The sequence below is a fragment of the Myxocyprinus asiaticus genome, chromosome 6 (genome assembly GCF_019703515.2).
Source record: "Myxocyprinus asiaticus isolate MX2 ecotype Aquarium Trade chromosome 6, UBuf_Myxa_2, whole genome shotgun sequence".
NCBI lineage: Eukaryota > Metazoa > Chordata > Actinopteri > Cypriniformes > Catostomidae > Myxocyprinus > Myxocyprinus asiaticus.
The window spans coordinates 5898031-5923383 of NC_059349.1; the positions used below are offsets into that span (position 1 = coordinate 5898031).

General features: G+C 38.2%; 1 protein-coding gene across 3 annotated transcripts in view; it reads left to right on the forward strand.

Annotated features, from left to right (window-relative positions):
- LOC127442858 (adenylate cyclase type 1-like) overlaps positions 1 to 25353 on the forward strand; it is a 103562-nt gene that overhangs the window by 19547 nt on the left and 58662 nt on the right. For all 3 annotated transcript variants that reach the window (XM_051701116.1, XM_051701118.1, XM_051701119.1), the window contains exons 3-4: positions 8806 to 8955; positions 15751 to 15869. In XM_051701116.1, coding sequence (XP_051557076.1) covers positions 8806 to 8955; positions 15751 to 15869 — 269 coding nt within the window. The remainder of the gene's footprint in view (positions 1 to 8805; positions 8956 to 15750; positions 15870 to 25353) is intronic.

Here is a 25353-nt window from a genome sequence, read left to right on the forward strand (position 1 = left end):
ACTCGTCAACTTACGCCCCCCCCCCGACACACACACACATGCAGCAGAGAAAATGTCAGAGAGAAGCGAGGCGAGGGGGTCTGACATTAGTGTGTGTGTGTGTGTGTGTGTGTGTGTGTGTGTGTGTGTGTGTGTGTGTGAGTTAAAGCAGTGTTTCTCAACTGGTGGGTCACGACCCAAAAGTGTGTCGCAGACAGCAGGGGAAGAACAATGACATGGTTCTCCCATTGATGATATTTCGGCAGCCGTACAAGTGATAGCCTATTTAGGACTGCCGAGGCAGATTTAATGATAATCTCGCAATCAGCTAAAGGCTTCTCATCTGCACTTTCGCACAAGTGTAACGGAACCAGTTCGCAGTCATTATATACTCTTCTCTCTGGCACGCGCAACAACCGGGCTTCCCTCGATATTGCGGAGTGCAGACCTCAAAACTGATGTGACCAATTTCAGTTCTAGTGAGACTTTTCTAGTTTAAAGCGTTACGGAGGAAGTCAAGTCGAACCTCTCAAACAGTAGGCAGCCCTGACATGCCAAACAGCACTGAGGAGGAAAAGAGCAACACTGTGCTATGCACCAAAGAAGAAAAGAAAATCATTACACATCACCTTTACAAAATTGTTTCACGATTTTACATGAGTAAAAGTAACTTCTGTTTTGACAAAAGTTTATAGTTTCCTTTGAAATAATCTAAATGTAGAATCTATTAGACCTCATTTTATATCAACAGTGGCAGTTGTAGTTAAAGTTTCCAGATGTGTTTCAGCTAGTACTTATTTTTTCATAAATACTATAATTTAATATTATTATTATTTAAGACTAGCTACACTGACCTAACCATGGTAATGAGGAGCCTTTCCTCCTGTGTAATATGTATGTTCTGTTTGAATTATGTTTGAAATTAAGAAACAAACGGGATAATAATGGGCTCATATAAGTAAATATGCTCTTCAATTTTTAAAAGAGGGGAGAGAAAACCTTCAGTCACTTTTGTTGTTGGCGTCAACAGCAAAAATAATGTCACTTGATGCATGTTCTTGTACTTGAAAACCATGAACAAAACTATGCAACATAAAAGGAAATGCGATCCAGGATGCATTAAATACAGGTTACCTTTTTACTATGGTGTGTCGCCACTTGATTTCCAATGTAAAATCTGGGACCTGAAGCAAAACCAGTTGAGAACCTCTGAGTTAAAGGTACAGACCGGAGCAACCTACAGTATATGTTAATTGTTAATAATCATAGGACATTACTTTAAAAGCTCAAACAGCTGATGATATTTTTTATTTAGTAGTTAATTTAACATGCTATGCTAACATGTAAACTAACATGCTTTAGTTATATAACATGTTATAGTTACATGCTTTTTTTTTTAAATCATGTTTATAATTTGGTTTATTATTATAATTCTGTTAACTTTCTTATTCTATTTATTTTATTTATTTTCAAAAGGGAGACTTTTTTTTTTTTATTACACATACTTCAATTTAAAGAAATGGTTTCAAGTTTAAATTATAATAAAGTGTTTGTTCAACCAACCAAAAAAAAAAAAAAACTGTAAAAACTGGGTCATTGTAACTGATAATAATAATTGTGTAATACTGTATACCGTGAAACCGTGATATTTTCTGAGACGTTATCGTACCGTGAAAATCTCATACCGTTGCAACCCTAAATGTGACCCCCGTGACATTGTCTGTTATGACTGTGACCTCATCTGTTATGATCGTTACCCTGTTTTTTGTTACGTGACTCCGTCTGTTATTACTGTGACTCTGTCTGTTATGACTGAGATCCTGTATGTTATGACTGTTATTCTGTCTGTTATGACCGTGACCTTGTCTGTTATGACTGTGATCCTCTCTGTTATGACTGTAACTTTGTCTGTTCTGATTGAGATCCTGTATGTTATGACTGTGATTGTGTCTGTTATGAACGTGACTCTGTCTGTTATTATAGCAACCCCATCTGTTATGACTGTGATCCTGTCTGTTATGAATTAAACCCATCTGTTATAACTGTGACCCTATCTGTTATGACTGCGACCCTGTCTGTTATGACTATGACTCTGTCTGTTATGATGAGAGCCTGTCTGTTATGACTGTAATCCTGTATATGACTCTTGACTCTGTTTGTTATGAATGTGACTCTGTCTGTTATGACTGTGATCCTGTCTGTTTTGACTGACTCTGTCTGTTATGACTGGGACCCTGTCTGTTATGACTGTGATCCTGTCTGTTATGACCATTAGCCTGTCTGACTGTTACCCTGGCTTTTATGACTGTCACTATGTCTCTTACAAATGTGATCCTGTCTGTTATGACCGTGATCCTGTCTGTTATGACATCAACCCTGTATGTTATGACTGTGACCATTTCTGTTATGACTGTGACCTCATCTGTTATGACTGTGACCCCGTTTGTTGTGATGTGACTCTGTCTGTTGTTACTGTGACCCCATCTGTTATGACAGTGAGTCTGTCTATTATGACTAGAGCCTGTCTGTTATGACTGTGATCCTGTCTATGACTCTGTTTGTTATGAATGTGACTCTGTCTGTTATGACTGTGATTCTGTTTGTAATGACCATGACTCTGTCTGTTATGATAGCGGTCCCATCTGTTATAACTGTGACCCTGTCTGTTATGACTGTGACCCTTTCTGTTATGACCGTTACCCTGTCTGTTATGATCGTGACCTCATCTGTTATGAGTATTACACCATTTGTTGTGACTGCGACTGTCTGTTATGACTATGACCTTGTCTGTTATGATTGAGATCCTGTATGTTATGACTGTGATTCTGTCTGTTATGATAGTGACCCCGTCTGTTATGACTGTGACCCTGTCTGTTATGACTGTGCCCATGTCTGTTATGACCGTGACCCTGTCTTTTATGACGAGAGCCTGTCTGTTATGACCATGACCTTGTCTGTCATGACTGTGACTCTGTCTGTTATGACAGCGACCCTGTATGTTATGACTGTGACCCTTTCTGTTATGACCGTTATCCTGTCCGTTATGACTGTGATCCTGTCTGTTTTGGTTGCGATTTTGTCCATTATGACTCTGACCTTGTCTGTTATATTGTGACCCTGTCTGTTATGACGAGAGCCTCTCTGTTATGACCATGACCTTGTCTGTCATGACTGTGACTCTGTCTGTTATGACTGTGACCCTGTATGTTATGACTGTGACCCTTTCTGTTATGACCGTTATCCTGTCTGTTGTGACCGTGACCTCTTCTGTTATGAGTATTACACCATTTGTTGTGACTGTGACTCTGTGTGTTGTGACTGTCTGTTATGACTGTGATCCTGTCTGTTTTGACTGTGACCCTGTCTGTTATGACCGTGACTCTGTCTGTTATGATGAGAGCCTGTCTGTTATGACTGTGACCCTGTCTGTTATGACCGTGACCCTGTCTGTTATGACTGTGATTCTGACTGTTTTGGTTGCGATTTTTTCCATTATGACTCTGACCTTGTCTGTTATATCGTGACCCTGTCTGTTATGACGAGAGCCTCTCTGTTATGACCGTGGCTTTGTCTGTTATGACTGTAACTCTGTTTGTTGTGACTGAGACTCTGTCTGTTGTGACTGTGACTCTGTCTGTTGTGACTGTGGCCCTGTCTGTTGTGACTGTGGCCCTGTCTGTTATGACCGTGACTCTGTCTGTTATGACGAGAACCTGTCTGTTATGACTGTGATCCTGACTGTTATGACTGTGAGTCCGTCTGTTATGACTGTAACTTTGTCTGTTCTGATTGATATCCTGTATGTTATGACAGTGATTCTGTCTGTTATGAACATGACTCTGTCAGTTATTATAGCAACCCTATCTGTTATGACTGTGATACTGCCTGTTATGAATTAAACCTGTCTGTTATAACTAGTGCCCGACCGATATTAGACTTTCACCGATATATTGGTATCGGCATATATTTTGCCAACATGTGCCGAGATGAAAACTTTTTTTCAGAACATATAATGCAGAAAACAATGCTTTAGAATTGGTGTCATACCGTAGTTTGTCCAGCAGAGTGCGCTCCAACTCCATTGTTTACAGAGCTGAACTGACGGTGGCTCTGCAGACAGGGTGGAGTTAAACGGTGTGGATTTGAGCAGTCTCTTCTCGATAAGCTGCTAACTAGTTTGTGAAATACATACTGGAAAGTTAATAAAAATTTACCCCATCATATTATATAACTAATATAACGTTAACCCTGTCCCTGACAACCATGTCACTCATGTTTATCACATCTTTTTGCTGTTAGTTTGTCAGTGCAGTCAGTAATGTAGCAGATTGAAAGGTAAACATCAGAGCATCTTTTTGCAGCTCAGCAGACCACGGTGCGGTGGTGGATTGTGTGTGGTGAGTGTTGATTTCACGCTTTGCTGTTACCTAGTGGTGAGACGCAATGCTGGAAAGTAAATAAAGTCCATATTTTACTCTCCGTGGCAACGAGCTTACAACTAACTAGCTAACCACGCAGCTACTTTCATACCTTGTCAGCATGTAAACATGTATTCACCAAACTGTTTTGTTCAGGATTCACAGTTTGGTACCCCTTCAACAGAACAAATCCAGTTGTTGCATTTACAAATGTAATATTTAAAAGTCTGGTTTTCCAGACATTAAAATAGGATGCGTAATAAAAGTAGATTTAATAAATAGTATATTCACCCTGTGTAAATAATAATATATAGGAACTGTATCTAAAATAAATGAGGGGTGATAAATGCTAATACAACAGGCTGGAAAAACAGACATTTATTCATTTTAATATCCTATATATATTTTGAATGTGTTGAAACTTGACACCGGGTGATGCACCCTAAAAACAGCACCGTTAGATCGGTTTCATGCTGAAGAGCCGCTTAAAAGTAAGAATTTTTTCTCTCGTAAATGTAAACGAGTGTAAATGCCAACATCATACTGTATGTCGAAAGGACTGATGCCTGTCAACCAAAACATGATCACATTGATGTCATTAATTGAGTCTGCTTTTTTATTCCATCAGTTACTCCTGGTCAGAGGCTTCCGTAAATGTTTAGTTTATACGTAGTGTTACGTTCTACATAAATGTAATGGTGCAACGCTCAAACATTTAGTAGTGCATATATTGTGACTTAGTGCCCATTTACGCCACAACTAGGCTAAGTTGTAACGTACGTATAGCTGGTGCAACCGGCCCCTGATGTTTATTTAGCTATTTATTTTATTTTTATTTATTCTTTATTTAAATAGTCAGCCATTGACTGATACTTAACAGTACTGATGTTTATTTAGCTACTTATTTTATTTTTATTTATTCTTTATTTAAATGGTCAGCCATTGACTGATACTAAACAGTACTGATGTTTATTTAGCTATTTATTGTATTTTTATTTATTCTTTATTTTCTCAGTGTTCATTTCTAGAATTTGTTGACAATGTATAATAATAATGTCAAATATTCTTTGATAAAAATATTTAAGAAAGCAGCCTTCTGAGTACCTTTGCATAGTCATATCGGTGCAAAATCGGTGAAAAATCCACATAGAAAAGGTCTGTTTTCATTCCAGTCAAAAATTAGCTATATCGGTCACCATATCGATAATCAGTGAATTTTCCCTCTCTAAAATCGGTATCGGTCTAAAAAAAATCCCATATCGGTCGGGCTCTAGTTATAACTGTGACCCTGTCTGTTATGATTGTGATCCTGTCTGTTATGACCATTAGCCTGTCTGTTATGACTGTTACCCCGGCTTTTATGACATCAACCCTGTATGTTATGACTGTGACCCTTTCTGTTATGACAGTGACCTCATCTGTTATGACTGTGACCCCGTCTGTTGTGACCGTGACTCTGTTACGACTGTGACCCCATCTGTTATAACTGTGACCCTGTCAATTAGGACTGGGAAAAAATATCTATTTTCCAATGTATCGCGATCTTCATTTGAGCTCGATATAAATTTTAAATCCAAATTGCGATCTTTTACTATATGCACAATTCTCTACAATGCAAGTAAATCAGTTGCATGTGAGACCAAATTTCACACTATGCAACTAAATATGTATTTGATTTGCCATTGGCTTGTAAATGTTTAGTTTTTACACACTAATGATTTTGTAGCATATTTGTGAAAAAGTTCAACTTTCACTGTGTGTTTAGAGTAAAGGTTTGGTTTGACTCGTTCTGTGTAATGTGTGTCTAAATGAGAGTCCCACGTTTACAGATGCTCTTTACAGAACTGCCGGTTTTCTTAAAGAGACAGTACTGATTTGTATTCTACAAATCAATGTAAATATCTGTAAATAGTATAAATTATGCATTAAGCATTAAACAATAAAGATGTAAAAAATAATAATATATACAATATAAAATCATATTATTGTAGGGCTTTACTGGTTGTTTAGATCAGGGTTACTATCAGAAATAATTAATAATTATTTCTGTAGTTATTAATCAATATTTAAATTAATTAATTGGATCTAACTCATTAAAACCTCATATGGGACTCCAGTAAATGTAGTGTGCTACGTTTAGGAGCAAGTTTGGTTGTTAGCAATAATTAATAATTATCAAAGATAATTATTAATTATTAAAATCAATAGAACACTGATGAGAATCAATGTTAGCTTTTTTTAATCCTTTAAATCAACAGTTATCAAAGATAATCGTTAATTGTTAACATCGATGAAACATTAAAATTAACACTAGCTTATTGATCATTCAAATTCAATCAAAGATAATTATCAATTATCAAAAATCAATAGAATATTAATAAGGATTAACATTGACGGGGCACCACCCTGGAATCAGGGACTAATAACCGAATATTAAAACAGTCTCAATATTAGATTGTTTTCTTAGGAAAATCGACATCCGAAGAATATCGATTTTCGAATAAAAAAACAATGAATGAAGGTTTGAATCCGAGCACTGACATCCCGTCAGCACGACACAGGCGTATGCAAAACAAACCAAAACACTTCTCTTTGTAATATAAACAAAGTTTATTTATGCAGTAATATCAATTAATAATTAATACAATGCAGTCAATAAACTTCCGACTTACAACTACAAACTAAACAGTGATATGATTAGATATGGAAATCAAAATAATCCTATAACACATAAGGTGTGTGTGTGTGTGTGTGTCAGTGTGGTTAGTGAGAGAGAGAGAGAGAGAGAGAGATGATTAAGTGACAGCCCGAAAGCTGATTTCGCGATAGCTGGAGATAAAGCAGCCGTGTTCATCACTCAGAGACGCGGTTTTACGAGCGGGGCTCGTAAAAGTCCCTTGTTATTTGACTCTTTAATGGATGAACTCAGTTGCTGTCTCACCCGCGATGGCGAAAATGCACAACAGTCCAATTTGGTTGGACTACAATACAGCAAAACAAATTCGTGATAATTAATACCCTGAGTATTAATAATTAGCGGACATGGCGGTCCGTAAACTGTACAAGCAAAAAAAACCTTGAAACACAAGAATAACACACTATAATATTCTATCTCTGCCCAGACGTAACCTCTTACTTGAATCGCATGAGGACACAGGTAGACCTCCGTCCTTTAACTTTGACCCGGTTCCTTGAGGCTCGTGTGATGACGAGAGGTCGTTTCCTCGCGCTGTCGGCGGGCGGTACGGCTGTTGATTCTCAGAGGGCGGTACGGCTGTTGATTCTCGGCGGGCTGGCGGAGAACTCAGAAATGTCGACTTGATTGAAGATGGAAGAGAAATCTTTAATCTCTTCACTTCTGTAGGCCAACGGATGAAGATGCGAATTGCTCGGCGGTCTCCTTCGGATCCGTTAGAGTGTTTGGTTGAACACAGGGTAATCTCAACTCGTCCAGCGAGATGGAGATTGTATGGCTACAGTTTCAAGTCGGACATTACTTCCTTATGCCACGAGGTTACACCGGAGAGCAGCAAAAAGCTACGTCCGTATTCGGTGAACGAAGTCGCCGGAAGCTAAATCTTTAAGCATTTCAGAATTATTTGAACTCCTGATGATGTCATGTTTGAGGGACGTTCTGTTGTGTGCCTCATCCAATAGGAGTTGAGAGCTCGATCCTTTAGCGAGCAAGGCTTCATGGATTTGTAGTCTGTTTTGGACTCCCTTTGTTTGACTTTGGCGCGATTTTTATCAGTAAGATTTACGACTTAGAAGGAGGGGGCTTGAGGAATGTTTTTTATGACTGTTAGGCCTGCCTTTGTCTTCTATCTGAATACATGAGGCCCAACATTATTGAAGGAATAAATGGATTTGTGAATTTTTAAAAGCTAAAATGTGACTAAACTGATGAAAACAACTAAAGTGTAATCGATTGTTTTAATTTACCTAGATAGATGGTCCCCTGAATAATTAACAGCATTAGCTGTGAGAGAATTTCTTTCATATGTAAGCAAAATGGACATTATAATTAAAATACACATATTTCGATTCGAGAGCTTGTGAATCGGATTCAAATCGAATCGGAAATATGTATCAATACCCATTACTACTGTCTATGACAGTGACCCTATCTTTTGTGACTTTGACCCTCTCCATGACAGTGACCCTTCTGTTGTGACTGTGACCACATCTGTTATGACTATACAGTATATAAAATATAACATATACTTAACATAAATAATTGCGTACACACAGTCAGTGAATGAAACAATGTTTTTTTTTCTGTAATAATTAAGTACTGTTTAATATGCAGTTTTCTTTTTTGTGAAGTTCCTCTTTTCATTTAATTTAAAATGTGCATGTTTGTGTGGGTGTTTGTGTGTGTGTGTGTGTGTGCGTGTTTGTATGACAGCTGGTTGCAAACACAATGCTTTTCACAGGTATGAATCTGTCGGGTCTGTTTGTGCGGATACTGACGGAGCGAGCACAGAGGAAAGCTTTTCTACAGGCCAGAAACTGCATCGAGGAGAGACTGCGTATGGAGGACGAGAACGAGAAACAGGCAATGACCTTACATTATATTTAATTATAAAACAATAATCATGAAATACTGTGTATATAAAAAATCATAACAACAAACTTAATTTTCATACATTTTGCATTTCATTGAATTATAATATAAAATATAGCTGCAAGCAGCGATGATGGGCCCAAGTTCCATGGGTCCTTTTCCACCTGGTGGCTTTTGGAAAACAATGCATAATGGACACATGCATTTGTTTGAGTAGACAAGTAAGACACCATGTCTTACCTTCTGCTCAGACATAATGGTTAACAACTTTGATGTGTGTGGCAAATGAAATAAATGTGGAATTATGGCAAGTTTTTGAATACCCTTGAACATCAATTGTTGCCAGCTGAAGGCCTTATGACCGTGACCCACCATAGCCACATTCATGTCATAAGCATTTTTAAACATATGGCTGAGTTTGTCAAATACACCTGAATACATTACAACATCATGTAATTTGATCCGTTGGCATGACAACACTTTTCAAGAGATCAAGTATCCCTTCACAATTTTACATCAGCGGTGTCTTGACTTTATAGTTAACAATTTTGAAGCGATTTGGGTAAATGTAAGAGGACTATTTCAAAGTTTTAAGTGCCATGCTTCTTGTTTCCAGTTGGTGGCACTATGACTGTGACCCACAGTAGCCTTATCCATGTGATTAGCCCCATTACTTAACATACATCTCAATTTTGATCTAAATCATACAATATACACAGAGGATATGAGACACTTCCTGTTTCTCATTTTTTGCCATTAATTTATTGCCTCGCCATGGCAACACTGTTCAATATATCAAAAATCTGTTTGCAGTTTAACATATTCAATGTCTTGGCATATTGTTGCCTAAATTTGGTGACAGTCACATGAATCCCATAGGAGTATTTAAAAGATCAGGGCCTGCAATTTCCAAAAAATCAGAATTCAATCCAAAATGTCTGACTTCCTGTTGGGTGGAGCTAATGAATGCTATTTTGAGAGTTGTCCGGCTTGAGAACAATATATGTTCTAAGTTTGGTGACTACAGTTGAAACTGACCCCACCAGATTAGTCAAAAGGTGGTGCTATAGAGCCCCCCTCGACACCTATTTACTAACTTTTGCCCAGGCCTAATGGCCAACAACTCTGTTGTGTGTGTCAAATTTCATGACATTTTAAGCATGCCAAGTGCCTCAAAACCACACATATATACGAAGAAAGGAATGATAACATTTAATGTGTTGCCATGGCAACACTATTTAAGATATCAAGAATCACTTCATAATTTGACATCAGCAGTGTCTTGACATTATTGTAAACAATTTGGACACATAAGAGGGCTATTTCGAAGTCTGTTATAAATGCCACACTTCCTGCCACCAGTTGGTGCGCTACGACAGTGACCCACAATAGCCAGATCCATGTGAACAGCCCCCAAGAACAAACAAATGGCTCAATTTTGATCTAAATCGCACAATGCACGCAGAAGATATGACACTTCCTGTTTACTTTTTTGCGATTTATTGCCTCGCCATGGCAACACTGTTCAATATATCAAAAATAGTTTTGCAATTTAGCATCTTCAATGTCTTGGCATAATGTTGCCCACATTTGGGGCCAGTCACATGAATCCCCTAAGAGTTTTAAAAGTTCAAAGCCAGCAATTGTCCAAAAATCAGAATTCAATCCAAAATGTCTTCCTGTTGGGCGGAGCTAAGGGCCGTAATGATATAATTAGTCCGGCTTGATGAGAACTATATATGTACCACTTTTGGTGGCTGTAGGTGAAAAAGGGGTGCTATAGAAATCCTCTTAAATGCCCCTATTACAGAGGGCACTACAAAGCCCCCCCTACACACCCCCCTTCCCTGCAACTTTTCCCAGCTCTAATGGACGACGACTCTGATGTGTGTGCAAAATTTCAAGAGTTTTCACACGTTAAGTACCCCAAATTTACCGAAAACCTTGAAAAGAATAATAATAATAATAATAATAATAATAATAATAATAATAAATATAGCCACAAGCGGGGATTGTCGGGGGACAAGCAAGTATGGCAAGATGACCAAAATAATCAAATTTGACAGAAAAGATCCTGTGGATGCTTTGGACAGAGTTATTTTGGTGTGACAATTCAACTGCTTTGAGTACAGTTGTAAAAAAAAATATTTTTTAAGATATAGCACCCCCAGTTTAAAAAATGTACGAAACTTGGCATGTAACCTCAGAGTGTTCTCTTGTTTATGTGTACAAAGTTTTAAATTTGAAAATTGCGCTCACAAGATACAGGATAAGTAGTCATTATAGGCCACGCCCCAAAACACATTTGTTTATATCTTCGGAACGATTTGACATAAAAATTATTTAAACAACTTTTTGTCAGGGGCTCTGTAGATGATGTATGCCTAGTTTTGTGCGAATCGGACAAACGGCCTAGAATGAGTTCGAAAAAGTAGGTTTTTCAAATAAAAGTAGTAGAAAATGTTTGTTGCAGAAATGGAAATTCAAGTAACCGTATGATTTAGGGGCACTGATGGATTCAGAAAAGCTTCAGAATTGTATTCTAGCCTATACGGATCTGGAGATATTAGCAAAAACACGAATTAGCTAATTATAGTGCCACTGTGTGGCCGATTGTCGCAATTTTTTTTATACAACTTCATGTAGACATCCTGCTTGTGTATAGTAAGTTTCATAACCATCGGCCCTTCCCAATATGAGTTATTAGGTGCTGAAATTTGATTGGCCGCTGGCGGCCATATTTGTTGATTTGTCTAATTGATTTTTTAAGAATATGTAGTACTTGAACCAAAGAAGATGCATATTCAATTTTAATTTTGTCACTCATACGGCTAAGTGATGACAGTTTTTTTTTTTGTAATGCCCCCTAGTGGCAGAACTGTACGTAACTTTGCATACATCTCCAAAATTTCTTGCTGACTACGTATACCGAGTTTGGTAAATGTTTGGAGTTTGCGTTGCGTAGATATTGATCAATTACTCAAATTGCATTCAACCGAAGGGACCTTATCACCAATATCTTTGGAATGATTTAGCTTATTGAAATTCTTTGAACATCTATTTGTCAGGGGTGTCTGTAGATTATGTATACCAAATTCCATGCCAATCAGAAAAACGGTCTAGGAGGAGTTTGAAAAAGTAGGTTTTTCAAAATATTCTACATGGCGCAAAAATGTATAGACGGAAATGAAATCAGAGACAGCAGTTTTGTAGTGCCCGAGCCAAGGAATCAGAGGGCAAATTAATTTTGGTTGCGGAGATATGAGCCAAAATGTAAAAGTGCTTATTATAGCACCACCTAGAGTCAAATGGGTGTGTGTGTATGCGCCCGAGTAGCGTCCTGCCAAGTTTGGTGTCTCTAGGACTTACAATCTTTGCTGCCCATTTGCTTTTAGGGCAGAAAAAAATAATAATAAGAAAATCCTAACGGAGACAATAAGGTTCCAGCACCTTCAATGCTTGGCCCCCTAATAATCCTTAGAGATTAATAATAATCCAAGCACTTTCAGTGCTTGGGCCTGTAACGAGGTTCTTAAGATGGGCAATGAGGAGGTGGGAACCAGCTGAACAGTCAATGTAAAACTTTAATAACAAGCTGAACTCAAACACAACAAAATACAAATCAAACAAATACGCACACACACAGCTTTGTGCGTCTCTCTCTCTCTCTCGAACTAGCGTCTCCAGCCCCCCTTATCTCTCTCCCACTGATTATTCAACTCCGCTCCAGGCGTGCATCATCATGGCCAGGCCACGCCCCCTCCTTGTCACACTCCTCCACCACCAAATTCAGGCCAGGGAGACCTTTGGCCTGACTTACTCCCCCCTCGCCTTCCTCCGGCTGGCCTTCCCTGCCTCCTGGGAAACTGAGAAAGATGAGGAGAGGTAGAGGGGAGAGAGAGAGAGAGAGAGAGAGAGAGCATGTGGGAGAGAAAGAACGAGAGAGAGAGAGAGAGGAGAGAGAGTGAGAGAAAAAGTGGCTCGCCGGTCCCCGGACATGCTGTCACCTGGTCCTCAGCCACTCCTCCACCCCTTGGCGAACAGCAACGCTTCCTCCCCTGGTGGACGGCAGCAGTTCCTCCGGCTCCTGGCAGATGGCAATGGCTCCTCCTTCACCTGATGGACGGCAGCGGCGAGGACTCCACGACAGCACATCCCTCCTCCTCCCTGGGTTGCGGCACCAATGTAACAAGGCTTTTAAGATGGACAAGGAGGAGACGGGAACCAGCTGAACAGTCAAAGTAAAACTTTAATAACAAACTGAACTCAAACATAACAAAATTCAAATCAAACAAAGACACACACACCACTCTGTGTGTCTCTCTCTTGAACTGGCGTATCTGGCCCCCCTTATCTTTCTCCCGCTGACTATTCAACTCGGCGGCAGGCATGCATCATCACGGCCTGGCCAAACCTTCTCCTCATCACAGCGTCCTAATAATTATGCTTAGAAGAACAATGGTGTCTCCGCACTTTCAGTGCTTGGGCCCTAATAATAATAATATAGCTGCCAGCAGGGATGATGGGCCTAAGCACCATTGGTCCATTTCCACCCTGTGGCTTTCAGAAAACAATGCAAGGTGGACCCATGCATTTGACATTTATTCTAAACAATTTTGAAGCAATTTGGGTAAATACTAGAGGGCTATTTCAAAGTCTGTTGAAAATGTCATAATTCCTACTGCCAGTTGGTGGTGCTATAACCGTGACTCATAATAGCCACATTAATGTGATCAGCCCCCATTACAAAACATACAGCTGAATTTTCATCAAAATCACACAATGCACACAGAAGATATAAGGTACTTCCTATTTCCCATTTTTAGCCATAAATTTATTGCTGTGTCATGGCGACACTGTTCAAAATATCAAAAATCAGTTTGCAATTTAGCATCTACAATGTCATAGCACGATGTTGCACAAATTTGGTGCCAGTCACATGAATCCCCTAGGATGAGTATTTCAGTGTTCAGAGCCTGCGATTTTCAGAAAATAAAAAATGGCCGACTTCCTGTTGGGTGGAGCTAATGGCTGTATGAAAGTTGTTTGGCTTGATGAGAACAATATATGTACCAATTTTGGTGACTGTAGGTGAAAATGGGGTGCTACAGAGTCCCCCTTACATGCCCATTTTCAAGGGGGTGCTACAGAGCCCCCCCTGCAACTTTGCCCAGTCCTAATGGCCGACGACTCTGATATGTGTGCAACATTTCAAGAGTTTTCATGCATGTTAAGTACCCCAAAAGTAAAAACCTTGAAAATAATAATAATAATAATAAATATAGCTGAAAGCAGCAATGACGGGCCCAAGAACAACTGGTCCATTTCCACCCAGTGGCTTTTGGAAAACAATGCAAGGTGGACACATGTATTTGGCATTTGACATTATTCTAAACAAATTTGAAGCAATTTGGGTAAATATAAGAGGTTTATTTTAAAGTCTGTTGTAAGAGCCACACTTCCTGCTGCCAGTTGGTGGTGCTATGACTGTGACCCAAAATAGTCACATCCATATAATTAGCCCACAAGACTAAACATACATCTCAATTTTGATCTAAATAACACATTGCACACAGAAGATATTAGACACTTTCTGTTTCCCATTTTTCGCCATTAATTTAATGCCTCGCCATGGAAACACAGTTCGATATATCAAAAATCTGTTCACAATTTAGCATCTTCAATGTCTTGGCATAATATTTTCTAAATAGGATGACAGTCTCATGAATCCCCTAGGAGGAGTATTTAAAAGTTCAGAGACTGCTATATATTCAAAAAATCCAAAATTGTCGTTTTCCTGTTGGGCAGAGTTAATAACTATAATTATGAAAGTTGTCCGGCTTGATGAGAACTATATATGTACCAATTTTGGTGATTGTAGGTGAAAATGGGGGTGCTATAGAGCCCCCCCTTACATGCCAGTTTTCAAGGGGGCACTACAGATACTTTCAGTGCTTCAGTGCTTGGGCCCTAATTATAAGAATAATCCTTAGAAGAACAATTGGGCCTCCACTCTTTCAGTGCTTGGGCCCTAATAATACTTCTCAGAAGAACAATAGGGTCTCTGCACTTTCAGTGCTTGGGCCCTAATAATAATTCTTAGAAGAACAATAGGGTCTCCGCACTTTCAGTGCTTGGGCCCTAATAATAATAATAATCATTAGAAGAACAATAGGACCTCTGCACTTTCAGTGCTTGGGCCCTAATAATAATAATAATTTTTAGAACAGTAGGGTCTCTGAACTTTCAATGCATGGGCCCTGAGTAATAAGAGTATTTATTGCAATAAATGTTCTAATATTAAAATTTTGATAAAAGAAATTTTGAAGTTGAAGTGTTTAATTTTTTTGTATGTTAAAATACTATCTTGTATCCCAGCTTAATATGCAGAGTCAACTATAAGGTTGATTTCACAGAAAAGTTTCAACTCTGTGGCACCATGAAAACATTTCTCTTGACTCAACCAATGTCTGTTTGTTACCGACCAGTGGCAAACCAGGGGAGTGTTCGAGAAACCTTTCTGAAAACAATAATTATTTTTGCAATTCTGTTTGGTGACATACTTGTGTCACAGAAATTATACACTTCAACTTTAAATATAAAAACCAACACACTCCTTTGTATGTTTATTTCATTTTTATTTGTTCTTGATTTCTCATGTTTTTTTGTTTCTTCACATTTTTCTCCCATTAACACTTGAAAAATGCAAACCCATCTTACACACACACACACACACACACACACACACACACACACACACACACACACACACACACACACACACAGGAACGTCTTCTAATGAGTCTGTTGCCAAGGAATGTTGCAATGGAGATGAAGGAAGATTTTCTTAAACCGCCAGAGAGGATCTTTCACAAGATCTACATCCAACGGCATGACAACGTCAGGTAAGACAGCAGGTGACTGCTTATTCTTTTTAGTTCCAGCATTTTGTTTCTGAGCAGCTGTGTGTAAGTGTGTGTGAAATATGGGTTTAACTTTCTAATGGAATTATCCAAGACATGGATAGACTTACCCACTCTTTATTTCAACCAAGACTGATTGATTCACACAAGTCACATTAGATCTGTTGTTAAGGATTATTAATCCTTAAAATATATTAGTCAAAGCTAAATAGATATGTTTGAGTATACACTTCTTGGGCTTTACTGAGCCTGTTTTCTCCTAGTTGTGGTTGGTTGTGTGGGCCACAGTTTAAAGGTGATGTGTGTAAATGTTTCTGTTAAATATACAGAGGCAACTATACTGTAATTTGTAGGCTGAATTTGGGATATTTGTCATTCAATAGTATAGTTTTTATTACTGTCTTTAAAAATCTATGTTATAAATCTTGCTTTAGGATCATTATCAATCATCGCTTTCATGATCGATCATTGCTGTCACTTCCAAGTACTCGAGTAGTCATGCCCATCCCCACTAAATAGACAGTATGTTTTAGTTGTCCGAATTAAGGGAAAGTGTTTTGAATCATCTATCAATGAGCACGTTTACATGCACACCAATACTGTGCATGTAAACGTGCTTGAAGCTGCAGCCACCGACCTGGACGAGCTCACAGATACGGTGATATAAAATATCAGTTTCTGTGAGGACATGTGGATTCCTACTAGGACTTATTTAGCATACAACAATGACAAACCATGGATTACAGCAAAACTCAGGCAGCTTCATCAGGCCAAAGAGGATGCTTACAGAAGTGGGGATAAAATCTTGTACAATCAGGCCAAATACAGACTGACATAGGAGATTAGAGTGGCTAAAAGAAGCTATTCTGAAAAGCTGAAAAAACAGTTTTCAGCTAACGACCCTGCATCAGTGTGGAGAGGCCTGAAAGACTTTACTAACTACAAGACACCATCCCCCAATACTGTAGGGAATCAACAACTCGCTAATTTCCTGAATGTGTTTTACTGTAGATTTGAAAAGCCCAGTCACACAACCCAAACCCACTCTGACCTTCACAGCACACAAACATTTACACCTCCTGCCACCACCCTTCTCCCCCCTGCTACTCAACATGCACTTAAGATCTGTGAAGAGGATGTGTGCCAGGTCTTCCGGAAACAGAAGACAAGAAAGGCACAGGGCCCAGATGGTGTTTCACCCACTTGTCTAAAATCCTGTGCTGACCAGCTGGCCCCCATCTTCACACAGATCTTCAACAGATCACTGGAGCAGTGTGAAATTCCCTTCTGCTCAAATGCTCCACAATCATCCTCGTCCCAAAGAAACCCAAGATCAAAGGACTTAATGACTACAGACCCGTCGCTCTGACGTCTGTGGTCATGAAGTCATTTGAGGGACTGGTGTTGGCCCACCTGAAGGACATCACTGAAAACTTTCTGGATTCCCTTCAATTTGCTTAAAGAGCAAACAGGTCTGTGGATGATGCAGTCAATTTGGGACTATATTACATACTTCAACATCTAGACAGACCAGGGACTTATGCAAGGATACTATTTTTTGACTTCAGTTTGGCTTTTAACACCATCAGCCCTGCTCTCCAATGGACTAAATTAACCCATCTCTTTGTTCCTGGCTCTATCTTTCAGTGGATCACAAGCTTTCTGACAGACAGGCAGCAGCAGCTAGTGAGAATAGGGAAATTCACCTCCAGCACATATACAATCAGCACTGGTGCCCCCAGGGATGTGTGCTCTCCCCACTACTCTTCTCCCTCTACACAAATGACTGCACCGCAAAGGACCCCTATGTCAAGCTCCTGAAGTTCGCAGACGACACTACAGTCATCTGCCTTATCCAAGATGACAATGAGTCTGCATACAGAAGGGAGGTTGAACAGCTGGCCGTCTGGTGCAGTCAAAACAACCTGGAGCTGAACACACTCAAAACAGTGGAAATGATAGTGGAGGAACACCCCAACATTAACCCCGCTCACCATTCTGAACAGCACTGTGGCAACAGTGGAGTCATTCAGGTTCCTGGGCACTATCATCTCACAGGACCTGAGGTGGGAGACCCACATAGACTCACTTTTGAAAAAGGCCCAGCAGAGGTTGTACTTCCTTTGCCAGTTGAGGAAGTTCAACCTGCCACAGGCACTGCTGATACAGTTCTACTCAGCAGTCATTGAATCTGTCCTCTGCACTTCTATAACTGTGTGGTTTGGTTCAGCTAGCAAGCCAGACATCAGAAGACTTCAAAGGATAGTTCGGACTGCTGAGAGGATTATTGGTGCTCCCCTACCCACCCTGCTAGAACTGTACACATCCAGAGTGACGAATGGGCTGGTAAAATCACTCTTGACCCCATTCACCCAGCACACTTCTTCTTCAAACTGTTGCTCTCTGGCTGGCGCTACAGACCACTGAGCACCAGAACAGCCAGGGACAGGAACAGTTTTTTTCTCCCTCAGGCCATCCACTTCATGAACAGTTAAAACTGCCCCCAAATACTTTCCTTTGGTCAATACAACCATGAGCAATATTCAGTCCATCCATTCCTACTTATATCCATATCTCATTTATATTCTTTAACATATCCTATCTCTTCTTCAGTACAGCACCTGCACATAACTGTATATCTGTATATAAAATATTCTAACAACATTATTGCCCTATTGTATATTTCTCTTTTTTATCTGCTATATCTTATTTTTTTGTCACTGTATGTATATATGTTTAAATGTATATGTTTGTATGTATTTATATATGCTGCATTCTCTTGCACTGGAAGCTTCTTTCACCATGACAAATTCTTTGTGTGTGTAAGCATACTTGGCAATAAAGCTAATTCTGATTCTGATATGCTGATTACTCCCAAAAATAATCATATTTGTAAAATCTGACAAAGAAAGCCAGGTTTACATGAGATTTTAAATAATCGCGTTATTCTCTCCTTTTGCCGTCAAACCGTGAAGAGACATGTACTCAACACGTACGCACATTGTATAAGCCGGTGAGAACACCATTAAAGGTGTTTACATGCCATGCAAAATCGACATAATGGACAAAAATCTACCTGTGTCAACCAGTTTATTATTATGCCATTTATGACCTTACATTGATAAAGGGACGCCATTTATTGCATTTATATGACCACACGCTTTGTCGGCTTATTAAGCATAATCGGTGTAAGAACGTGCATGTAAATGCGCTTATTGTTCTTAAAATTCTGAACATTTTTGAGAAGCGCAACAATTGGTATTGGCTCTGCTATCATGGAATACATAGCGCCTTTCATTATATAGCCTACATCATGTCATTTTTTCATTATAAGGCATATTTCATGTCAAGTTTATGATACTATATTTAATAATTGATATATTTATGTAACATATACTGTATATAAATAAATATAATTTTGTCTGTTACATCTCCCTTTATTATACTGAACTGATAGTCTTGTATACACCACTGCATTGTGAGTATTTGTTAGGTATCTTAAGTTTCCACCAAAAAGTAGCTTGTATTCATCTTGTTGACTGACTGAAATATAATTTCGTCATTGTAATTTTCATTCCTTTGCTTTGTAAAGATGTGAATGCTGTAGTGTTGAATGCTGTTTGTTGTTAAGGCAATGACAAAGCTGTGGTTTATTGCAGGCAGAGTAACATTGATGAACGATTCATCAGTGCACATTTTGTAAAATAGAAAATGTTTTTATTAATGTCTTTATAATATTTCCACAAAATATATTAACTTGCTCTGTCTCTGAAACGAATTTCCTTTTTGGCTTGTCATATTCTTCACCAGTTTTCTCCACACAATAATTTATCTTGGATAAAATTGAGTTTTTTTTATTGCAATCCTGTTTCACTCTGAAATATGTCAGATCATGTAAGTAGAATGGGTTGTGAACACTATTTCACGTTGACGTTGTAGATGTATGAATGATCGAGGACAGTAGAAGGTCAGGTGAGATGTCTTGGAGGGGGACGGATGTTGTTGTATCATCATCATAATGATCTATAATATACTTCTCATGAGGGATAGATGTAATATCCTAATACACATTAACACAGGAGTGTGGAGTTCTGGTGGAGGTGATGAGCTGCTAGTGAGTGAAGCACTGATGCTGCTGTCGCTTCATTCTCAAAGCAGGTTAAGATGCCCTCAGGTCTTATTGAAATGAGAGGAGGAGCTGGCGAATAATTTGCCTGAGATAGAGATGGATTTTGGAATAGAGATGAAATCTGATATCAGAGAGAGTATAAGATGTGGTCAATGCTAAAGTTATTTAACTTTTAAACATTGGTGGACTCATTGTAGACGGTGTGGTTTTGTGGCATACAGTATGTAGTATGTACTATGACAGTCTACTTCTATACATATATGAACTATGTATGTTAAGTCATGGTATAAAATGCTAAACACTCAGGAACACTCAAGTTATTCAAATAAAACTGCATTTTAAAACATGGGACTGCTACAGGTGGTCAGAACAGACCATATTTAAAACTGTATGGATTTTACTGATTCAGTCAAAGGTTGTTTTGTTCTGCTTTAAACCCTGTTTTCACCATATGCAAGCATCTAAAGTAAATGGGGAAAGTGTACATGGTACATTAAAACAAACATCAAAATATGATCATAAATATACTGTATATACTTTATAGTTTGTCTCAACAAACTTGCAAGAAATTAGTTAGTCGTCATTTATTTCAATTATTTAAATATGTACATATTAAAAATGTATTTTGCGGATAGAGTAAATTAGACACATTTTTACAGGTATGAAACTTTGATACCAGTATATGTATATTTTATTCCAGAAAATCAGTGGACATGCTGTAATTAAAAGTTTGGCAAAATCTTCTGCTGTTTTCCAGTATATATTTTTTTTAATAATATGATCAAATGGGCAGATTCAGTTCATATCAAGCTTTATTGGTAAGATAGACCCAAGTGTACATTGCCAATGCATTATTTGACACTATACATACAGATATAATACAAATTGAATGCTGAACTGTAATTTGCTGATGTTTAAAATCTCAAAACTATTATTTTTCTCTGGCTGCCGCGAGTCTCTATCGTGCACACACTGGGTCTCTCGCACAGTTTCGTTTTTGACGCTGGTTCAGATAACAGTGAGTGAGAGTGAGAATGAGAGTTTGTGTATGTGTTTGCTCTTTTTCCTTAATTACATAGTTTTGGTGAGTCACCGTCGTTTGTATACTGGGTTAAAAATCTGAAACACTGATAGAAGTTTCGCATGTATCAAGTGTTGTTCTGAAAGCAAATAGCAACAAATAAAACAAGAGAATGTAGGCTGTCCTCCGTTCAACCGCACGCTGCGACTGACTCAAAGCGGACGGTTTACTTGGGTGACTCACAGAATGTGAAGCAGTGCTTGAATCAATCTGCACCATGTCATCAGCAGCTTGTGATGTGCATGTTTGTGTATGGTTTGCACTCTTCTGTTAACTATCACAGTTTCGTCACACTTTAATAGTGTTTTGCTTCCCTTTCAGCTCATAACCAGTGTTGGGTAAGTTACTTTCAAAAAAGTAATCCACTACTGATTACAGATTACTTGGCTTAAAATGGTAATCTGATTACTTTAATGAGTGCTTCGTTGAGAAAGTAATAAGATTAATAATTACTTTGAAGTTACTTTCTAAAACCAATCAAGCCTGTGAAAAAACAAACGTGACACTAAAAGTTATTTTAGTACTTTAATATTAACTGAAAACAATAATAAAATTTCAGCAATATGACAAAGACAGCAACTTGGCTAAAGAGATCCAATGCATTACTAAATATGCAACTAAACTTTATTATCTCAAATATGCTGTAGTAGTATCTTCAGGTGTGTGTATGTGTGTGTCCATGCTATCTACAACCTTCTTAGATGTGTTTGGCATGTACGTGTACAGTAAGCTTGTTTACTTGTGTTTGTGTTGGTGTGAAAGACTACTAATGAACTGAAAACATTTCTGAAAACATTTGCAAACAGCTTTGATAGTAAATCCATTGTGTGTTTGAATGCTTGTTTCTTTTCAGTGTGAATATACTGGTTTGCTTGTGTGTTGCATCATGCATGTGAATGTGTGCATGTACAGTATGTCTTTGTGTGTGTACATGTGCAGCCTGTGTGTGTTTACACAACTTTACAGAGAGTGGATTATTTCAACCTCCCTGCTTGTGCTCGGACAAATTGAGTATCCTTTATCACTTGTGCATCTGTAACGCTATTGCATTGTGTTTGTGTTTAATTGTGTAAACGCTTTATTTTTCAATTTGAATAAACAACTACGCTCCGCTTCGTCAATAGTAACACATCTCACTCATCTGCCATCGCCTCGATACGTGTCCTCAATGCCATGGTGGTTTGTTAGAGTGCATGCTCATTAGCTGACACAGCAACACACAAAAGCACTAACATAGGAACGTAATACATTTTAAAATGCATTCTACTTAATATTATTGTCTTAGCAATAAATGTGTAATCCAAGTAACGTAATTTTGTTCGTGTATGTAACTGTAATCAGATTGCTTTTTTTTTTAAAGTTATGTGTTACATTACAGAGTTACCGCAAAATGTAATTAGATTGCTCATAACTAAATAAAACACACTACATAATCAAGAGGAAGGATTACATCAAGGTGTAGATTGGCATGCAGGTGTGAGAGACTCCTCTCTGTTGCTGTTGCTTGCCTGCCAGTCATTACCACTCATGTCACAGGTTGCAATACCCTGTATTAGAGAATATATATCCCTCTATATCTCTCATCTCTCTGTGCTGGAGTGAGAGAGCTACTGAGACAGGCTTTACTTGCCTTCAGATTATACCGCTGCAGGGATTTAATGCAATTGACACTAAAGACTCTTGCGTAATGATCACGGTGCTTAAAGATGGACACACAGAGCTTTCCCTGCAGTCTAATGCTACCAGAGATATTTATAGAACTGAGTTACTGGCCACAGATCAGAAGGGCCTTTCTGCAATATAAGGAGCTTTTTTTAACATGTGTTTGGCTGATGTCTTTTGTCAGGAAACATTGAGATAAAGAACTCAAATGCAGGGCATGGGATACATGAGGGAATTTTTGAATAGATAAAATGCAAAAGAAAACCAAACTGACATGATAAAATGACAAACCGACATGACAGAGATACCAACAGAAGGTATAGGGACAAGACAATCCAGCAAAAAACAAGGGAAACAAGGTGGGTCCAGGGGGGGTGTTGGTGCAATGGACCAGGTGGGTCCCAGATGAACAGACCAGGGCGGGGTAGGTAGAACAGACCAGGGAGGGGCTGGCGTAACAGACAAGAGAGGGGTTAGCGGTGAAAACCTGGGGCGGCTCCAGGAAGGGAGTGAGGCCAGGCGGCCAGGGGGTGGATCCAGGAAGGGACCAGAATTGTTTTTGATGATTTTTGTTGAGTCATTCTGTGTCAACTCAACCAGAGGTGCTCAGCAAAATTTTTATATTTTTTTTCTGGTGAAAGAAATACATAAATTAAAATTAAAGGTAAAATATGAAATGCCATGGATGAATATTTACTGAGTAATCCACCACTATTTTGTAGAGGGTGGTCAAAATGGCAATTTTCACCTATGATTTTGGAGCAAAACCACAGATAAAAAATAACCTTAGAAATGGCAGCATCATTATTTTATTTTTACACAGATTGGTAGGTCTGTTATTAAAATCAGTTGACTTTAGCAATCCTTGTTGCATTAAATGCCAGTGGTAACAGTTCAGCACTTTTCATGTTGGCGTCTTCATTTATAAGGCCCTATATGGTTCAGTCCTAGAGATGTGGGGCTCTCAATGTGGCTCCATGAGTAAATTGTTAAATTGTAAAAATTTTCAGTTGTCAAAAACCAAATGTGGGTCACTTTGCATGCAGTTGATACTTTCTGTCCTTTTAAGAGGAATGTCTGAAGTACAAATAATGTTGAAACTAGAACTGTATCTTGTTTTCCTCTATAAAAACAATTGCATAGAACATATATATATATATATATTTTTTTAACAAAGTCTGAGTGCCAAAAATACACTGAAATGGTCAAGTAGAATAAATAAAGGTACATTTCAAGTTTCAGCATTATTTGTTCTTCAGACATTTCTCTTTAAATACAGTAAGTATCAGCTTTATACAAAGTGATCCACATTTGGTGTTTGACCATTGAACATCGGTAATATTCAACAATTTGCACATGGAGCCAAACTGAGATCCCCATATCTTTGGTACTAAACCATATAGGGACTTATAAATGAAGATACCAAAAGAAAAGTTTGTTCTGAACCAGAATCTAAAAGGATATTAAAATATCTTTAATACTTCTTGAGGTACATGTATGCCAACTTTGGAAAAAGAACACAAAAAGTGCTTTTTCCCATTTTTGAACTGTCACCATTGGCATATAATGCAACAAGGATTGCTAAAGTCAATGGATTTTAGTAACACACCTACCAGTCTCTGTAAAAATAATGATGCTGCCACCTTTCTATGGTTATTTTTTTATTGTGGTTTTGCTCAAATCATAGGTGAAAATTACCATTTTGTCCCCTCTCAACAAAATAATGGATTACTCAGTAAATATTCATCCATGGCATTTAATATTTTGGCTTTCATCTTCATTTATGTATTTCTTTCACCAGAAAAAAAATCAAAATCAAAATTTTGAGCTGGGGACCCCTGGTTGAGTTGACACGGAATTAACCTGTTGAGTTTTTTCTTTGTCTTCGTTGTTCCGCATGTAAGAATGCATGTACGAAAACTATTTCTTTTAACAGCTCAGTAACAGGTCGAGCATATACTATTAAACAGTTTGTTACATGCAATTTAGAGAAAGTTGTTCATTTGATTTCACGTCTTTGTAACAAACAGTATGTTGGCAAAACATGTAGACAGATGTTTTTTGACAAATATTATTGAACGCATTAGTATTGAGTGCGATGAGTAGGATAAAAAATGCTCTATTGCACGACACTTCATGGAGGCTAGCCATTCTGTTTCTACTTTGAAGTTTGTAGTTATTGAACAAATGAAGCGTCCGCGCAGAGGAGGGAATTTAGATGTAGATTTTGTAGAGGGAATGCAGATGGAGTTTTTTATTTAAAATCTCTGTATCCTTGGGATATAAATTATACAGTATTATATAATATAGTTATAGGTTGAAATTCTATGGTGATAAGGTTTGTTTTGTCTATTTTTTTCTTATGTCATTCCAGAACAATGTTTTTTACTTTAATCGATTTCGGATATTTTTCTACGAGCATAATACTAGTTTACTATAGTCGTAAATGTACTATAGCGCATGATTATCAGTGTTGGGTAAGTTACTCTAATTGTAAGTAGATTAATTTACTGATTACTTCATAGAAAAAGTAATCATATTACTATTTACAATTAAGTAACTTTCTAAAACACTTTTCACCAATTTTTGAAAAA